The sequence below is a fragment of the Pseudopipra pipra genome, chromosome 4 (assembly GCF_036250125.1).
Source record: "Pseudopipra pipra isolate bDixPip1 chromosome 4, bDixPip1.hap1, whole genome shotgun sequence".
In the NCBI taxonomy this organism is placed as follows: domain Eukaryota; kingdom Metazoa; phylum Chordata; class Aves; order Passeriformes; family Pipridae; genus Pseudopipra; species Pseudopipra pipra.
The window spans coordinates 26,417,339-26,435,194 of NC_087552.1; the positions used below are offsets into that span (position 1 = coordinate 26,417,339).

General features: G+C 41.2%; 1 protein-coding gene and 1 long non-coding RNA gene across 3 annotated transcripts in view; one reads left to right on the forward strand and one right to left on the reverse strand.

The window, feature by feature from the left end:
* Window positions 1–17,856, forward strand: part of TET2 (tet methylcytosine dioxygenase 2) — a 71,617-nt gene that overhangs the window by 30,748 nt on the left and 23,013 nt on the right. For both annotated transcript variants that reach the window (XM_064652032.1, XM_064652033.1), the window contains exon 2: window positions 17,159–17,856. This exon is cut by the window's right edge and continues 2,687 nt beyond it. In XM_064652032.1, the coding sequence (XP_064508102.1) occupies window positions 17,159–17,856 (698 nt within the window). The remainder of the gene's footprint in view (window positions 1–17,158) is intronic.
* Window positions 1–17,856, reverse strand: part of LOC135412993 (uncharacterized) — a 66,531-nt gene continuing 48,675 nt past the window's right edge. Inside the window, exon 4 of the long non-coding RNA XR_010430062.1 lies at window positions 1–17,856. This exon is cut by the window's right edge and continues 11,296 nt beyond it. This is a non-coding gene — a long non-coding RNA (uncharacterized LOC135412993).

A 17,856-nucleotide genomic window follows, 5' to 3' on the forward strand; every position in this document is an offset into this window, starting at 1 on the left:
TTTAAAGGACTGACAAATTAAATTTATTTTTTTGATTATCATCATCATACAGTTAAACAGAGCACAAAGCCAGGTAACTTAGCTATTAAGTTCATTACATTCCTAGATTTTGGAACAACTTTCAGCTCAGCAACTTGCTATGTGTGTACTTTGCCAGGCAGAGCAAGCCAGCTCGCTGTATTTCTTGCTGGGATTTGGAATTAAAATGTAGATTCAAAGCAGATGGGGACGTTTCTGCAGCAGCTGAATAGAAATACACAGAAAATGAGAAAACTCCTTCCCCTCCCCCTGCCAATTAAAGTCAGCGATCATCTCGTTCGGACAAAGGCCTGTTCTTCTGCAGACCACATAAAATTATCTGTCTGGTGAAGCTCTGGCTTTCCGCACTATCGGGGCTGTTTGTGAAGTGCCGGCGAGCCCCCGGGCCAGCGGCACCCACAGTGCTCGCAATGCCGCTGGTAGAGAGGAGCAGAGCGACCTCTGTTCAGGAACTCCTGCAACGCTTGCTTTACATACAAAGGGAGAGGAACACAAAACAACGAGAACCAAAATCAGCGAAACAGAAAATTATTTCCTGGATGGCTGGTACCTCATCGGCATTCAGTCTAACCTGTTCTGTACTGGAGCAGCACAACAAAGCCATCCTCCTGGATTAGAGGTTAGTAAGTACAGACAGCTGGTCTCCCGCTGGATCTCTCCCGTACACTGACCTTGCATAGGGAATCCCTCCCTCCTTTATCCTTAGATAAACTCCCATCGTCCCTGAAACTGGAATAACTGTGCCATCTCACAGTCACATTGCTTCTGCATCTGTCATGCTTCATTGTGAACCACCTTTGTTTTCGGCAGGGAGTTTCAAGCCATTACCTGCCTAAAACAGGATTCATTCAATGTGTTAGTGACTCTGAGGGTTTTCTTAAGCCAGGCACGGGAAGATTTCTTGTATTTGCATTTTTCTTCTCTATTAACTGACCATTAAAAACAACAAACCCTCATCTCACCCTTTTTTCTCTAGAAAGCCAGCAGTTTCGTATCTGAATGCTGATTTATGCCATTCTACCCCTGGTGGGTGCATTTTTTTTTTTCTACAAACTTTGGATCCCCCCTTCACTCTTGCTGTTTCTTTTTCTGTATCTTTTTGGTGTAATTGGTCTCAGCTTTGATACTATATCCCCCCAAAGAGTTTCGTTCTTCTCTCCTTAAAGAGTAATTTACCTTTTAGGAAAACACAACTGCCTCCCCCTGTGATACTGTCCTTATCTCCTCCATGCACAGCAAGAACTAGAATTTCTACTTCTTGAGAAAACACCCATAAGCTCAAGGAGAGAAAAGGTCAACTGTGACAAGGATTACACATTTCTGTAACTCCTTCTATCTAAAAAGATTCCTATTCTATGTCTGAACTACAGAACTAGGGTTTACCCTTTCAAAAACAAAAATCTTGCTACACCACTTGTATCGCCTGCTACAAGGTGAAGATACTGCTCTATTATGACAAAGGCCTGTTTTTCTGAATTGCTAAAATGCCATTGAAAGCTAAGAAATAATCTCTTTCTCTCACCCCTAAAGATAGCCAAGAAAAATCTTAGCCCTGTTTTAAAATTGGGAAGAATAAAAGAAAAAGGTATATAGAACTTTTTCTGTAGGACAAGAAGGAGAAGCATGAGATTTGCATAGATTTTCTTTCTTCCTCAGCAGCTCTCAAATACAGCTAATGTTGAAATGAAAACAATAAAGCAACCAGCTGTGAGGACTGTAGAATGGAGGAAGGAAAGATTTTTGCCCATCCATTACTGATTCAGTTTCCCACTGTAAAGCATTTTGCAATTTTGTTTGTAAGACAGACACTGATCATGGACCAAAGTCAGATGGGGTATGAATATACATATCTTTCTGGGTGTGGGGAATCTTTCAGGAATATCTCTCTTATCTAAGACCCTGTGCTGTCATTTTGACTTTCCTGGGCTTTGAGTCAGATGCTAAATTGTCATGAGCAAAAATGCAGCAACACAGATGAGCAGGATTTCAGAATACGCATTCAGGAGCAACATTGTGGAGGGCAGGAAACTAATGCAACTACTTTGTGCATTTAAAAGTCACCAAAGATTTTAAGTGAAAAAGCACAGTTTCTCATTTGTCATTTTGGGTGACTTGACTTTAGCTGAGCGTTGTGTCATGACTAGGAGATAACAAGTGACAGAACTGTGTAAATCTTCCCAGCAGATGATCTATTTGACAGTGTAACTTTGTCAAATGCACTAACTGTTAACACTGAAAGAGAAAGCTGATGATCTTTGCTCTTTGGAGGTGTCAGGTACTTAATATTATCTGTCTTCTTCATTCAACTACTATAAATCTGGTTTTTTCCCTTTAAGAGAAGATTAGAATGAGATGAGAAGATGAGAAATACATAAACTAGACTTCAAAAATAAAGGTTTGGGGTTTTTCGTTACTTTTTAAAAAGGCTCACAGAAGAGCTTCCCTTCAAGCAAAAAACACAAAGAATGCAAATAAACATTGTCAAACCATGAAAGACTCAGTATTACAAAAGAAGAGCTCTGTGGGAGTTACTGGGGCATGACCAATATACAAAATACCACCGACTACTTTTCCTGTTACTGCTTGTAGCACCTCTGAGTTACTAGAGTCTGTTATGTTTCTGTGTAAAATCTGGCCTGGTCCACACAGTGTCAGTTTTCCAGTCCATTGCAATGGATTCAAAAGTTTATGGTCCTCTTTTCCCTGCAACTGTAAGCAAAGTAGCAAATGCACTTATTTGAGTAGTTGCACCCAAAACTAAAACTAAATTATAAGGCCACAAGTAAGTACAAAGAGTTAACAGATATTACAGCTGCTCCTCTTTTCAGCCTGCTTATTGTAAACCCACTAAGTCTCAAGCCGAGAAAGTTCATTTAAAACTTGGAAGTATAGCTATTGCTTTTACAATGCCTGTGAATAGTTTATCCCCGAACTTCTGGTCAGAAAAAAAAACTTATATACTGTACTATGTGCTCTACATGTTGCCATGCCAAGCTGTACACAGTTCATGGCCTGTGGCCACTCCTTTACGGACACACAAGCTGCAATTTGAACAGGCAAATGCACAGCCTCTCACTTCTCATGTTACTCCTAAGTCTCCTAAGTATTCAAATGAAGAATGGTGCACAGATACAGACATAGTGCCCAAAGAGGAACCGAAGGTGGGAATAGCATTTTGCAAGCTGCATTCCCCGAGGATGGAAAGGTGCTGGGGTTTCCCAGCCATGTCAGTCTGGGATGCGGTGGCAGTCTGGCTACCCTGAATCCTTCAGGGAGAGTTGTTGCTCAGCCCAACATGCACTAGTTACTGTTCTCATGTCTTCTGTGTCTTCTGCTTCTGAAAGATAATGTTGGGAGTACTTGCCTAAATTAATCTGTTTCCGTATATTATAAATATGTGTCTGTACCTTAACAGAAAGAGGCATCAGTGATACTCAGAATGCTTAAAAAATGTGTTCCCTGCATTTCGTACATTGTTATGTATTGGTTACTGTAGTTCCTTGTGAATCTGTATCTGTGGCTGTGACCTGTATAAGCAAAATAAATGGTAAGGGCTGCTGCCTTGTTCAAGCTGGAACGTAAATGAAGGCAAAGTGGTGTCACGTGCAAGCCCCAGTATCATTCAGTGGCACACTACTCACTGCAGGGAATGGGAGGGCTCTCCGGGCTGTTAGCCTTAAAGATGTGGTTTCGTAAATGCCATAGCTGGAATCTCAGGTCAGATGAGTAAGTCTGCTGGTACCAGGCTAGATGGAAGGAGAGGATTTCAGTGCAAGTTGGCAGAATCAAGAAAGCATACAGAGCTGCTCTACACTGGGAGATACAGAGGGTCATGTGGGCAGCTTCCTATAAAGACTGATTTGAATCAGATCAGCTGACTGATCAAGGGGGAGCCTCTGTAATAAATACCTTACAAAGGTCACTGCCTGCCAATTGCAGGGTGCACATGCCAATCCCAGCAGGTGCCACAGGAACATCCCAACAAGGGGAGACTCGAAGATCGTGTCTGTTGGCAGTCATTGGTAATTTCATCTCCAAACACTACTTTTGGTGTTTGAACCCATTAAAATCTTTAATCTCTAGGTGCTGCACTGCCTTCCTCCAGCTTCAACTTCCTGCATTTCTGTGGAACACATTCCCTCATCCCCATCCACTTCCTCTAGTTAACCTTGTAATGGAAAATCTCTCTCTAAACCTCTCTTTCTCTTCCCTGTTGCTACCTGAAGTACATCAATCTTTCCTCTAACACAAATACAATCCGAGACAATAAAAATCTGAGACAAAAAAAAAAAAAAGGGAGAATTATTACTGCTGACTGCATATTTTAATCTTTTCTAGCAATTCCCTTTGTAATCCTGATTGAGCTTTTTAGTATTTGGTAGACGCAGGTTGTCCGCAATGGGTCTGTTGTAAAGGGGACTGCAAATCCTTGAACTTTCTATTTTCCCTCCTCAAAATTTAAAGCAATAGCAATGCTTACTACCATTTAGTTATTTCCATGATTGCCTGTTTGATAAGTTAGGATTTAAAACCAAACATCAAAGCAGCGTCTTCTGTATCATGAAGGTTTGATTCATTTGCAAGGCAGTGTACATTGTTAGAAAGCAGTTCGTCAGCCCACAATACCAGACTGGTTTTAGCATAATCTCAGGATCATTTCTCAAGCTCATTGGCAGCAGCACCACTAGAGTTAAAATGTTTTGGTGTTCTGTTTTTGCTCTAACATCTTTTTGCTGATTTCCGAGTATCTTGTTTTACAATAGCCTCCTTCAGGCAATAGAGTCCAGAGCAAAACTTAATCTTCAGAGAACATAACAAAAGAAATCAGCCTTAGTTACCAAAGGATCATTAAGTAGTACCAGCTGTTTTCAAGACATTGAATTTTTTCAATGAAGCCAGAAAAAATGAAGCATAGACTAAGACTTTTGTGCTGCCTGGTTATATTGCAGTGTATGAGGAAACTTATGATAAGTCTGAAGACATCTCTGCCTCCACAGCTCTAGGAACAAGGGCTGAGGCAAGGAGCTCAGGCAGGGGGAGGTCGGGAGCTGCTGGGATTCCCATCAGTTTCCAGGATGGGACTGAGGCCCTGCAGGATGGTGCTGACACATGCCCTGTATCCACTGCATGCCCAGCCGGCCCCTTTGTTTGAAGAGAGGAGCATGGTTTTGTTTGGATTGGTCAGTGAAAGGACTTAAAAGTGCTAGAGGGAGAAAGCAGGAAACAGGATGGGCTTGGAGGCATCAGCACCCTGAACACAAACTCCAAACAGCTTCCTGCCACAATTTCTGTGATGGACAAGACATGCTGCAGAGTTGGTGCACAGCAGTACGGCAACACAGTCTGTCTCTAGCATTCACCTCATTTGCTTTAGTCCTTCACATGCTTTTTTTAAAGGTTAACTGGAGGTACTCCAGCATATTTTTTTCTGCTTATCTCATTTTTAGTTCTAATTTTACGTGCAACTAACTTTTCAGAACATTTGCATAATCATCAATACTTATCATAGACTTTTAAGACAATTTTGATTTGGGGAACTGAGGCATGCATCTGATTTTTTAAACGTCATTTCCATGCAAGCTTTTGTGAGCTAGATGAGGCTGTTAGGAAGGTTTGTTTGCTGGTGAATGTAATGAGCAGATAAACTTGGCCATTCATCATCCCCCACCCTTCCCACAGTAAAACTGTTAGCTCATTTTCTCATAATCAACCTGGCTGACCCTCAATTGTTAATAAACCAAAACTAAAATGCCCTTATATGCATTTTGACACTGGCATGCATGTTAGCTTAAATGACTGCATTAGACATATAGTATCCTGATAGCTGTGTCCTTCCTTCTCCCAACCCCGCCACTTTTTATTTAAGAAAAAGCAGCTGTCCATTGCCCCCAGAGACTGTGTAGAAGTAATACTACCAATCCCAGACTGTGCTTTATTTTCTTCTGAGCAAAAACAGTTGCATATATCAGAGCTTAATGCCTATCAGCCTTGATTTGCCCCCAAAACTGTTCTCTCCCTGGTGTGTTTTGGGGAAGGCAGAGGTGAAAGAGGGAGTGTAGGTTTGTGTTGGCAAGAAAAGCAGCGACTGCACTGTGCAATCACACTTCACCTACAATGACACGCATACGCTTACGGGAACTCAACCAGCACAACCAAGGCATTCTTACCTACACCTGCATTCCTCAGCTTAAGGCCACTGCAGCTGTTAGGCTGCTGGCTGAAGGACTAGCCTGGCAAACACTTTGCATAACCTTGCCAGCTAGGAGCAGTTCTAGAGGACCTGTGGGATCAGGTCCTCATTGCTAGAGGTGTGGATTTAAAGAACAAAAAGTCACCTCACCCTTTTGAGGAGAGTTCACCTGCTTAGGTCTTCTTAGGAAGACTGAAGGGAGGCATTTGAAAGGCTTCCATTAATTTTCATTATCTGTAGTAAAGAAGTTTACTTAAGCTGAAAAAAAAGTCTCAGCTATGATTTATGAGTTTCATTCAAAGTAGTCCCATATCTTAACATTTGTCTGTAGTTCCCAGCTTTCTAAATCCAGTTGAGTGTGTACTTTATAATGGCGAGCTTTTCATCCACAGTGCTTTTTTTGTGCACTAAGAGCATGACTGTGTTGTGGACAGACAATAATCAATTAGTGAAACAGTATCTCGTGACTGGGAATATGAAGTGGGCTTTGCGGGAACTGACAACAGCTCTTTTAGCTCACACGTTTCTGTATGTCTCTTAAATATCCCAGAATATCAAAGGTCTTTCATTAGAGCTTCATACTCTCTCAAATCCATGCAGGCCACTGGATACCTCAGAAGACCATGAACTGATGTGAGCCGGCAGCAAATGGCGCGTTGCCAGAATGAAGAACAACCGACTGTTTTCAAAGCTTTGAAAATATTTGAAAAGGAAGGACAGAGAGAGAAGTGTTGCAGTTCCCTTCAGGACTGCTCAAACACCGCTCTTCCAAGTGTCAGCTGTGGGAGTCTAAAAGTCTTAGTGAGAGTTAAAACACAATCTGCCAGTTCCTCCCGCTCCTTTTAGCTTGGCAGCAGTGAATTTTCTGCCTCTTCATGTTGCATCTCGCCACAAGGAAGAAAATTTAAACAGGAGAAACAATGTTGCTTTGAATTATTGGAAATTAAAGCAGGGATGCCTGCATGTTCTGAGATCCCAACTGTTTCTTGGCACAGGAATCCCAAGTTTCTATCCAGTCTTTTATTTTGGTTAAGGGAGAAACTTCCATGTTAGAGCTGTGTTTTTAAGCAAACATCCCATTCAAAACATCTAGGCTTGTTACTGGTTTCCAGTTTCCCTGAAACACTGAAGGGAGATTCCATAGAAAGGAAAAAGCCTGTCTCCCTGTAATAAGCTTTTTTCTCTAGTTGTTCTCTTAAATGTTTTTTTGCCACAAAATACATAAAACTCCCCATACACTGCCCATTTAGACTTAAATATTACGAAGTTTTAAATGGCTATACATTAACTCCACATTCTTTGGAAGCAAGGATATAACAAGATAAAAAGGAACTTGGAAATGGCCTCAGTTGTGTGGAAGCATGAACTGGAGCCTAGCACTTAGTTCTCAGAACAAGATTAATAGTGGCCTTCTAAAGAAAAACCTGAAAACTCTCTTGCACGTGATACAAAGCTAAAATTAGAAAGGGGGGGAACTTACTGTAGCCAAGATGGTAACTACAGAAAATCTGTTTTTCAAGGCAGTCTTAAGAAGCTAGGCTGAATAAATGCTGAATTGGTGGTGTGAATTGGGTGTCTCCTTGACTTAAAATTTGTTGGGGCCTGGGCCCTTTTATCTGAGATTAGCCAATGACCAAGTTCTTTCGAAGTTTCTATGCTGACTATTCAAAGTGAAAAGTTGTCCCACGTCTTCAACCTAAAACTGAAGGGGATGTCAACAGTACTCATGCCAAGCTCTCTTGTGTGCTTAGAACTGTGGCAAGGCAGTGCTGGCTCCTATGTTTCATTTCTCTTCCAGAGTTGTGCTTTTATCAAGGTTAGACCTCGACTGCTCTTAGGTTGTCAGCTGGCTCTGGTCATCAAAAGCACCTTGTCTTTCATCTCTTTAACATCTGGAGAGGCAACTGTAACTATTTTTTCAGATCTGGGTTTCAGCACAATAATCCATGCCATTGTTGCGTGTAGATTGCAATAACCCACATGAAGACTGCTCCTGAAGACCACACACGAATGCAGAAAGAAGCTGAATGGCAACCATAGCTCTAGGGAGCACCTTCTAATAGACCTCTAAAAATGCATTAGATTCTTATCTTCTGTGGTTCCTCAGCAGCAGTGGGAGTCAGAAGATATGTTTGTGCTAGTAGCTCACGGGCCTCAGCATACGGAAGTCAGGTTTTAAGGAAACAACCTCCTCTGTAATGCTCTGTTAGAAGTAACAAGCCTGTTCTTTTGATTTCAGTGATTTACACAGTGAAGGAATAAAACTGATCTTAGTTACTGGGGGGAAAGCCAAGGTAATTCATACAGGTATTTGGAAGATTATATAGGCACATATTATAGTTGCTTGTATATCAAACATCTGAATTTGGAGAAAATCTAGCAGACTGTGGCATGTGCATAATGCCTCCAAAGAACAGACTGTGGATTTGCTTTGTGACCTCTGTGCATCTGGTCAGAGAACAAATGGTATGGATATAGATCCACCCAGGGAGGAGATCGGATGTCACGAACCGGGTTGTTTATTCTGTCTAAGAGGGGAGCATTAATGACAGTCTTCAGTTACATAGGGAGAAAGAAGCTGTAGCACAGAAGGAAAAAAACCTGCTCCGCATGTCTGTGGCAGATGGGATGAGCCGGTCTAAGCTTATGTTTTAAATGGTAGAAGCTTTCTAATAAGTAAGATTAATAAAGTACTGCATGTAACTGTGTGTTATTATGCAACCCTCATCATTAGAGACTTTTGAAAACAGGTTGGAGTGGACTGGTACGTGTCTGGCTAGTGTTGCCCTGAAGCCAAGGAACAGGGCACCAACAAACCTATTTTTTCCATGTGTTTATGAGCAGTTGGTCTTGTTTGTAAGTCGTGAAAGGCACAAATTGGAAGGAATAAAACTAAATCACAAGTGGGCATGAAAACACATTTTTAAATCAAATCATGCAAAAATTAAAACAGCACAAGATCTTTCGAAAGCAGGTACCCTTGTTTTGGCTCAACTTCTCCACCTTCACTGTCTGGAAGCAAATCCCCAGAAGGACATGCAGTGGCATGCAGCATTTTGCATATGGACACGAGGTATCTCGTGGCTCACCGCCCCTGGCAGGGATCCCCAGCACCTGCCCCTGGGGCACGTAGGCATGCACAGTGTACAGTGTGTAGTGTGGGAGCTGCCTCTGTGCTACCTCTCATTTCCCAAAGCATAGTTGCTGAAAATTGAGTTCACTACAGGATCCCAGCCTAGGTGTGGCAGAAGCATGAGAAAAACAGAGGAGGAATGTGTAGAGGGGTGTAAAGGCTACTACCATAGTGAAGCCAGTGAAGGGGCTGAAAGCTATGCTTTATCATCTGGATGTGCAGGAGCACCAGTGAGAGTAATCCTTGGAGTCATCAACCCTTCTCTTTGCATTCTCCTCCCTCTCCTCTCAGTACGACCTTCAACTTTTGGAGAAGAAATTTAAGAAAACTGCATTTCATCAAAAATTCTGTTTTCAACAGAACTGGGAGACCTACAGCATTTGAAGTTCAAAGGATAATGGAAAACAGAGCTGTGTAAACAGGTTTTCTGAGGACACTGCAGCCCACAACATTTTACTCCCTTCTATCAGTTCTTCCACTCATATGCCAAACAGGACCATTTTTGTTCCTGTTTTCCAATGTTACTGTCCCAACATGATGAAACCCTGAAATCTTCAGCTTGACAGTGGTTTTTCCTTTTCCTTCCAGTGGCTTTTCACTCTGCCAAAAGCTGTGATGAAATCATCATGGATAACTGACCTTTGACTGGTGTTAGGAAGTCATCAACCCAAGAAATCCATGCTGTATCCAGGTCTGAAGCCAGATGGACAAAGATCACAGAAACTGGAAGATAATGATGACACTGACCTCTTGGTGACCTTCCCTAAACAGCAGGTTGATAACATCAAGTGTGTCTTGAAGGACGGTTCAGCCACCAATGCTTGTTTATCCTGGCGTGCTCACCAGAGGCTCACGGACTGCGGAGCTTGACCGGGATAGCGAGAGCCATCAGCTATTGCTCTCGGGGAGCTGATGTTAATCAGCAGCCAGTATCATCATTACCATTTGACCCATGGGGTGGCCGAGTACCGAGAGGAAAATCATCCCTCAAATTACAGCATTTCTCCAGAAATCAAAAACAGGTCTAAGCAGCAGTTGTACACTGACAACACTGCCCAGCCTTTCCAGAACACACCTAACCTAGCACAGTAACTGACCAAGATGAAGAAAAAAAGAGACTTGGTTCTGTTTTCCAGCCCCAGCATGTTTGCTGATGTTGAATTCATAGGCACTGGGGAATTACCCAGATGATACCCTTTGTGGGTCACAATTTGAAACAGTCTTGATGGTCCAAATGTCACAGGCATATGAGAGAAGTTTCTCATTATACCCAAGCATAGAAGGATCTCACTCAGCACACATTTATTTGAGCCCCCCTGGGATTTACGGCTGTAACTCTCATTCCCACAGCCTTCATATTACAATCATCAGATACAAAGACTCTCAAACCAGCAAAGACAAAAGGGTGTTTTAGTTCAGCTTCCCTGAACATTTGTTAAAGCTGTCTAATAGTCAAGGTAGTGCTCAAGAAATTGAGCAATACTGGTCTTAGAGTATGCTGGCATACCAGCACCCAAGATAATGTCAAAGAGGTTAACTGGGGGAGCAAATCCATCTGAATCCACCACATTTCTAACCCAAACTACTGAAAACAGCTTACAACTGGCAAGAACAAGCATAGGTGCCAATCTCATCTTGAATGATCTGCTTATTACAGCGAGAGGGTGCTTTTGTCTCTTAAATCCAGCCTGGTTCTTAAGTTTCACCTTTTGGGAAACATTTCTGATTTAGTCATACTATGGTGGCATTACAAGCAACTACTTGAAGAGTTGTGTTCTTCTGTTGGAAGTGCTACATTTTACAGTTAGGTACAAAGATTGTATAGGGTATAAATCACAAAAAATAGGAGTTGGAGAGCTGTGTGATGTATCATTATTATTTCTATTTACTGCATTTTATATTCCTGAATTAATTTCCTTTGCATAATTGTTTTTTTCACCAGTATTGTAGAGGCATTTAATTTTTACTTCTCTTGATTTTATGGTATTGTTAGAATAGTGCCATTTTTCACATCTGAATAGATATTATGCAGTATCCAGTCTTGTTGATGGTTATATAACGTAGCAAAGGGAAATCACTGTGCAGAGCAATTTATCTTTACTATGATGCCCTCTGTATTAAGGTCAAAAATCTAACTGATTCAAGTGCTTTTGCAGTTAGACCATTGTATCACTGAAATGCAAGAACTGATGTCAGTAAATTGAGGGGGGGTTAGCACTAGTTGATTTTAAAAATGCATGAATTATGAAGCTTCTGGCTTGGATAAGATTTAATGAATTATTAATCCTCATATGTCACAAATCCCATGCTCTTCATTCCCTTATGTCTGCTTATATCTATATTTGCTAGTCACCATTTTCCCCTGTAAATTAAGGTTAAATTAGCCATAAATTAGATAACAAACTTTATCCATCCCACATTTTCTTTTGTTTGACACAGATTATCATAGATCTAAATGCCAGAGAAGACAATTATATTCATGTAATATGACCTCCTGCAGAATACAGTCACAGTTTCCTTCAGGAATTTCTAGATTAACCCCTTAACTGCTCTTTGGAGCTACAATAAGAAGTTTAGATATTTTAGATATTTCAGATATTTAGATATTTTTGAAAGAAATATAGCCTTAGCTAAAAATCTTCAAGAGACAGGCAAGGCATGGCATCCTTATGCAAGTTTTTTCCAAAGTATTGCTAATGTCCTGAATAAATAAACTGTCCAAATGAAGAAACAGCTGAATGTAGTGCAGAAAGACTCTATTGTAAGCCACATAGCCCAGCTAACAACAGAGTGTCCTTGTCCTTCTGGGGCCTCCTTTACATCTGCCTTGAAGTTTCACTGTGTTTTCCTAAGCCACCACACTTGCAGCGGGGCAGCAGTGATGCTGGTAAGGAGCAGAGCAAATCCTTAGGGCATGTTATGGGGTTTAGAGCCTCAATTCACCTTGGGTATGAATGCAATGTCTCTTGAATCTGTCCTGCTCTTGCCTCTGCCCTAAAGTTTCCATGTGGAAGCTTGTATTGTTTTTCAGTATATAAACTTGGAGTACCTTAAGTGCAAAACATACAGGAAATCCTTAAACTATATCCCAGTTTTCAACTTTTTATCTCAGCAATAATGGGAATGTCTCATTAATAAGGAGGTTTGATGTGTTATGTCACCCATCAGCCATCTGAGTAACCTGCTCATCTTTTCTCCTCTAGGGACACTGGCAGCTGCTTACAGGTGTTAACCTGGGGCACAGCTGCAGCAGCTGGTACTTAGATAGGCCAGAGAAAAATTACATCCCACAATAACCACGTGGCCACAAATCATTGTGCTGAGCATCATTATAACTTCTTACACATGTTGTTCCAATTTTAAATTAGAGAAAACTTTGACACAGAGTTAATCAGAAACAATTTCACATGTGTGCAAGTCCAGAAGATTTAAGGGTTAAAAGCAGATATTGAGCTTTCTGATAATATCATGTATGAGTGTCCTTACTTAGGAATAACCACTCGTGCCTTTTCTCAAATTTTCATTGATTAATTAAATAGGAAAAGAAAACCCCTTAACTCCATGTGTTGGAAGTTTAGGATTTAGAACTCTTTGCCAGAGGCATAAGCTTCAGAGGAGAGATGCAACTGCACAAGAGCACATAACAATACATAGCAAATCAAGCCACAAGTGAACCCAGCTATTCTACACAGATGATAGGAGCAGGAGAGTGTAAGCAGAAAGTACGACTTGCCAAACTGGAGTCTGGCAAGACATAAAGGTAAATTCACCTCTTGTGTAGAAAGTGCTACAGAGGTTTCTTGTCTGGAAGCAGTTTAGACCTCTGTGCCATCCGGCAGTGGCAGAAGGGTGCCAGCAGGATAGAGGCTGTGGCAGCACTCCAGGAACAACCCAGTGAGCCATCAACAAGCTTCCAGGTGTCTGACTATTGCTTTCCTGAGTCTCATCCTGATAATCAGTTGAGCACAAGTCAGCTGAAGCCATGATCTGAGGAGGTATATTTCTGCTGGGAAGAAAAACCTCTGAGGAGATAAATGTCTATCTGAGCTAACCCCAGAAGGGGAAACAATCCATCTGACATCCCACCTTTTGATCATTTCAGGGCCACAAGTGCTCTACCACAGCATCCCCCTACCTACTTTTTCTCCTGGGAATCTTGCCTAGTTTTGCAGAAGACTGTACTCCCCTGCAGTGGGTCTGTTTGTCCATTCATTCATCTGAGCTGCTTTACATTCACAAACTCCCCACATACGGGTGCTGTAGAAAATAAGGTATGAACCTCTAGAACTGGCTAAAAGTAAAGGATTTTCCATGAAAGAAAATGATGACTTAGAGTACGTTTGTTGCTGCAGAAATGTATGGTGCTCTCTTAACAACACGTTCCACAGTATTGTACTGGTAAGAGGTGGTAAAAATATGCCAAACTTGCCCATAAAACAAACAATGAAAAAATCTCAAACTCTTGCTCAGTACCTGATTTCCAGTTTGTGCCCCATATGTGGCAAGAAATAAATGTACATACATCAATTGCATCTGAAAAAATCAAAGAGTGGTAGTCTGAATTATAACTTGAATGCATATTGGTGGGATGAGATGCTGATCCATTTGCACAGTAATGTGCTATATTTAAGTCACGCATCGTGGCATCTTCAAAGAGGCCAGTCATAATTATGATGGATTAGACTGCAGAGTCAGTCCTAGATGCAGTAATTGTTTCACAGATGCTGCTGATGTGACTTGAATTTCTAATGGATTATAGCTGAAGAAAAATATGTGGAGCTTCCAAATGGTCTGGATAAAATACGGTTATGGGAAAGAGAAAAAAGACTAACTGCTACATTTAGGGAAAGGTAGATTTACTTTGAGAGGCAGAGAGTTCACCCCACAATAATTATCAGGAAGAGTACAAAGACTTAAGGAGCAGCCAGGTCTACTTAGTAGTAAGCTGTAAGAATATCTTCATGGTGTCCCCGTTAAAGCCAGTAATAAAGGTATCATTGCCATTTATCTTTTTCCAGTTCTATATTACAAATTATTGCTGTGATTTGTAGCTGCTTGAGGAAGATTTGTACTCAGGTGTCACATAAGGATAGTGATAGTTGAGTGTAGAGAGAGAGACAAAGAAGTGTAATGCAAAGTCACCATAATCCTAGATGCATTTCAGAGAATGCAAATCTGGCACTTTAATGGAAGAATGGACTTTGTATTTTAACCAAATTATTCCCATGGTGTTAGCAATACCTAATGACAGTGCCTTTTACAGGAGATGGTCAGAATTTGGGGGAACTGGTTGACTAATACCATGAAGTCTTTGAGAATACTGTGAATAATAGTCCATGTCACACATTGAAGATAACCTTGTGGGTTTTGAGGACAGCATGAACCTAAGACTCTTTTCTGGACCACAGATGTGCTCCTTTGAGAGATTTGCAAGCTAAGTTTAAAGAAGTTGGGGAGCCCCCACTTCTAAACAAAAAGGTATTTTTACCTATCAGTAAGGAATTGAAAAGAAAGATTGCCTGGGAATTATCAGAAGGAATTTAGTTGCAACCCACAGGATACACCAGAACACAAGCAGCACAGCAGACTTTGAGGGCCAGAGAAAGTTTGTCATGGCTCACTCGCACAGACTAAAACTTTTTAAAAGGGACTTAATCTTGTAGAAGCAGCTTGACAGCATAGTGTTAATTACTATGATGCCCTTTATTTCATTTCATAGTTGCAAAATACAGCAGCCCACACACTCGTGTCTGAGTTGCGGTTCACCTGCAGTTTTTAGGTATGAAAGGTGTGAAGGCAAAGAATGGCTTCCAAATTAGGCTGACATTTTATTTTTGAGATACTCTGGGAGCATCATTCTGCTGCCTGGCCTAGAATGACACATCAGAGGAATCCTTTTCACACTGCTTTCTGCTAAACACGAAACATCATCTCCCTGGGAAAGCTCCACAGGCTCATGTCTTGTGGTACTATAAAGCTAGGATGGGAAATATATCTAGAAGGGAAGAAGCCTTCCTTACTTTGTCAAAAAAATAGGCCAGGTTGACAAACATTCTTTTCCATCTCCCTGTTCTTAGCTTTCCCTGCAAAAACTCTATTTTAGAGTACTTTTACTTGCAGAGAGAACTTCTAAATTTCTGTCTTACAAAACATAAACTGAGTAAAGGAAGAAAACAAAAAAGAACTTCAGGAGGTCAAAAGTAAATCTAAAAGCAAGTTTGGGATATGGAGGAAGGGAATACGGGTCATTGTATAGATGCTTGCCAGTCAAAATGTACATTTGAATTATCCTGCTACTGAAATCAGAGCTGCAAGCAGAGGGGAGTCTGCTGGATGAAATAAATTTCATTAATTAGTATTACTTTTAAAAGCATTTTAAAATCATATTACTCAACTGACTAAAGCAATATTGCACTGAAAACGGTATAAATTACATTTAAATAACATTTAAAATTACATGTTAATAACATAAAAATATTAACGTAGGATAAATACATAAGCAGAGCAACCATGATGGGAGAATTTTTTCAGTTTAGTAGCTCTTCCTATGCAGTGGCAATACCAGCCACATGTAGTGTTTCTCCTGACTTGACAGTCCAACCAGGGATGTGGTAATGGAGGACCATTCAGATTCCCCTTTATGCAAACTAAAAGTAAAAGCTTCAGAACAAAGCCATTTACATGTCCAAATTTTTTCTGTGCAACTTCACATCTGTAAGACCCGCTGTTAGTCTGTCTTCTGTCATTTGTGACTGGTTGAGAGTCATAAAGCCAACAATGAATAAATTACAAGCAGAGTCAAACAAGGGCTTTATCTGTGTTAACTGAGACTGTGAATCCTGGGAAGATCCATGTGAACAGGATTAGCTTGTCATTATATGGAATTTGTTGACTGCACATTGTCAGAACTTCTATCCAGCTAAAACCTTCACTTTGTAAATAAAATATAAAGAGTATATGAGAAAATGGGTTTTCCCATCCAAACAAAGAAGAAAGAAATGCTAGCTTCACAGCTGCTCAAAACCCAAATGCATAGTTTAAGCCATGCGTGATGTCTATATGTAAATGTTAAAGGATATTAATGCCTGAAAAAATACCACTTCCACCAAACCTTTCAGAAATCACTCAGCTTGTTTCTGCCAACACTACCAAGGTGTTGATGAACTGTAAGCGTTCCTATGGACAGCAGTCAAGCATGGCTTTTTCTAATGTGTGCTGTACCACTTACATGCTCTTTAGGAATGCCAGTTTTGAAAGACCCTGTCAGACAGCTGAGGACATTAAAAAAAGGACATTTTCGCCTCTAACTGACAAACTTGGTGGCAATAATCCTTCAAGTCAGACAAAAGAGGTTTGGCACACTTAATCAAATGAAGGGATTAGCACCAAGTCTGGGAACCATGGTTTCAGCATGACTTTCTGCCTTACCAAGGGCAAAATGTGATGACAGATGAGTCTGTGCAAATCATTCAAAAGCAGAGAATATTTTTTGCGCCATTATGAGATATTTTTTCTGGTAAAGTGTCTGCTTGTGTGTTAAATGGGGGTAAGGAAGCCTCTCTGTATTTTCACTCTTCATCTTCAAGAATAAGCCTTTAAGAAAAAGGGAGACATGGGCTGCAAAATGCAATAGGATAGTGAAACACTATTACAGGTGAGCCTGCAAGCTCACGTTGTGTATGGGAGCTGCTCGGGGCATCGGGTGCTTGAATGCTGCAGGAATTGTTGGTAACTGGCTGTCCATCCGTGGAAACTAAAATTGACTTGGATTCTCTCCTGTTTCTTTTCTCCCTCAGATACATTTGGAGGGTAGCCTTGTGGATGGCCCCGGAGCAGGCCAGATGGAACAGGACAGAACCAACCATGTTGACGGCAATAGATTGAGTCCATTTCTAATACCGCAGCCTTCTCACGTGTGCCAGCCAGAGCCTTCTGCGGGGAAGCTACAGAATGGAAGTCCAGCAGCAGAGAGGCCTGGAGTTGAAGTAAACGGAGACCACAAGCCGCTATCCATTAAAAGCAACTACGGAGTGCCCCACCCGAAGGGAAGTCCAAACAACCGCGTGAGCCCGGACCTTTTACAAGACAAGAAAGTATATTCCAAATATATGCAAAATGGTGGGATAAAACGCACTTTTAGTGAGCCCTCTCTGTATGGACTTCATGAGAGCAAAAAAGTGAAACAAGACAAGGAGGTAAACGGAGAAAAAGCTGAGCCAGAGGATAACAGTGAAAAACCAAGCGTCTCCAATTCTTACAGTGAGAAGAAACCTGAGAGTTTTACAAGACAAGAAAATGAAGCTTCAGATTTGATACCGTCTACAAGATACAACAGTGGTGGTTCAGAAAACTCTCATGACCTCCTGATTCAGGATGAGCAGGAGCAGGAAAACATTCATTGCCACAACAGGGACATTGTCTTACTACTTAAGAACAAGGCAGTGCCAATGCCTAATGGTGCTACAGTTTCTGCCTCTTCCATGGAAAGCATGCA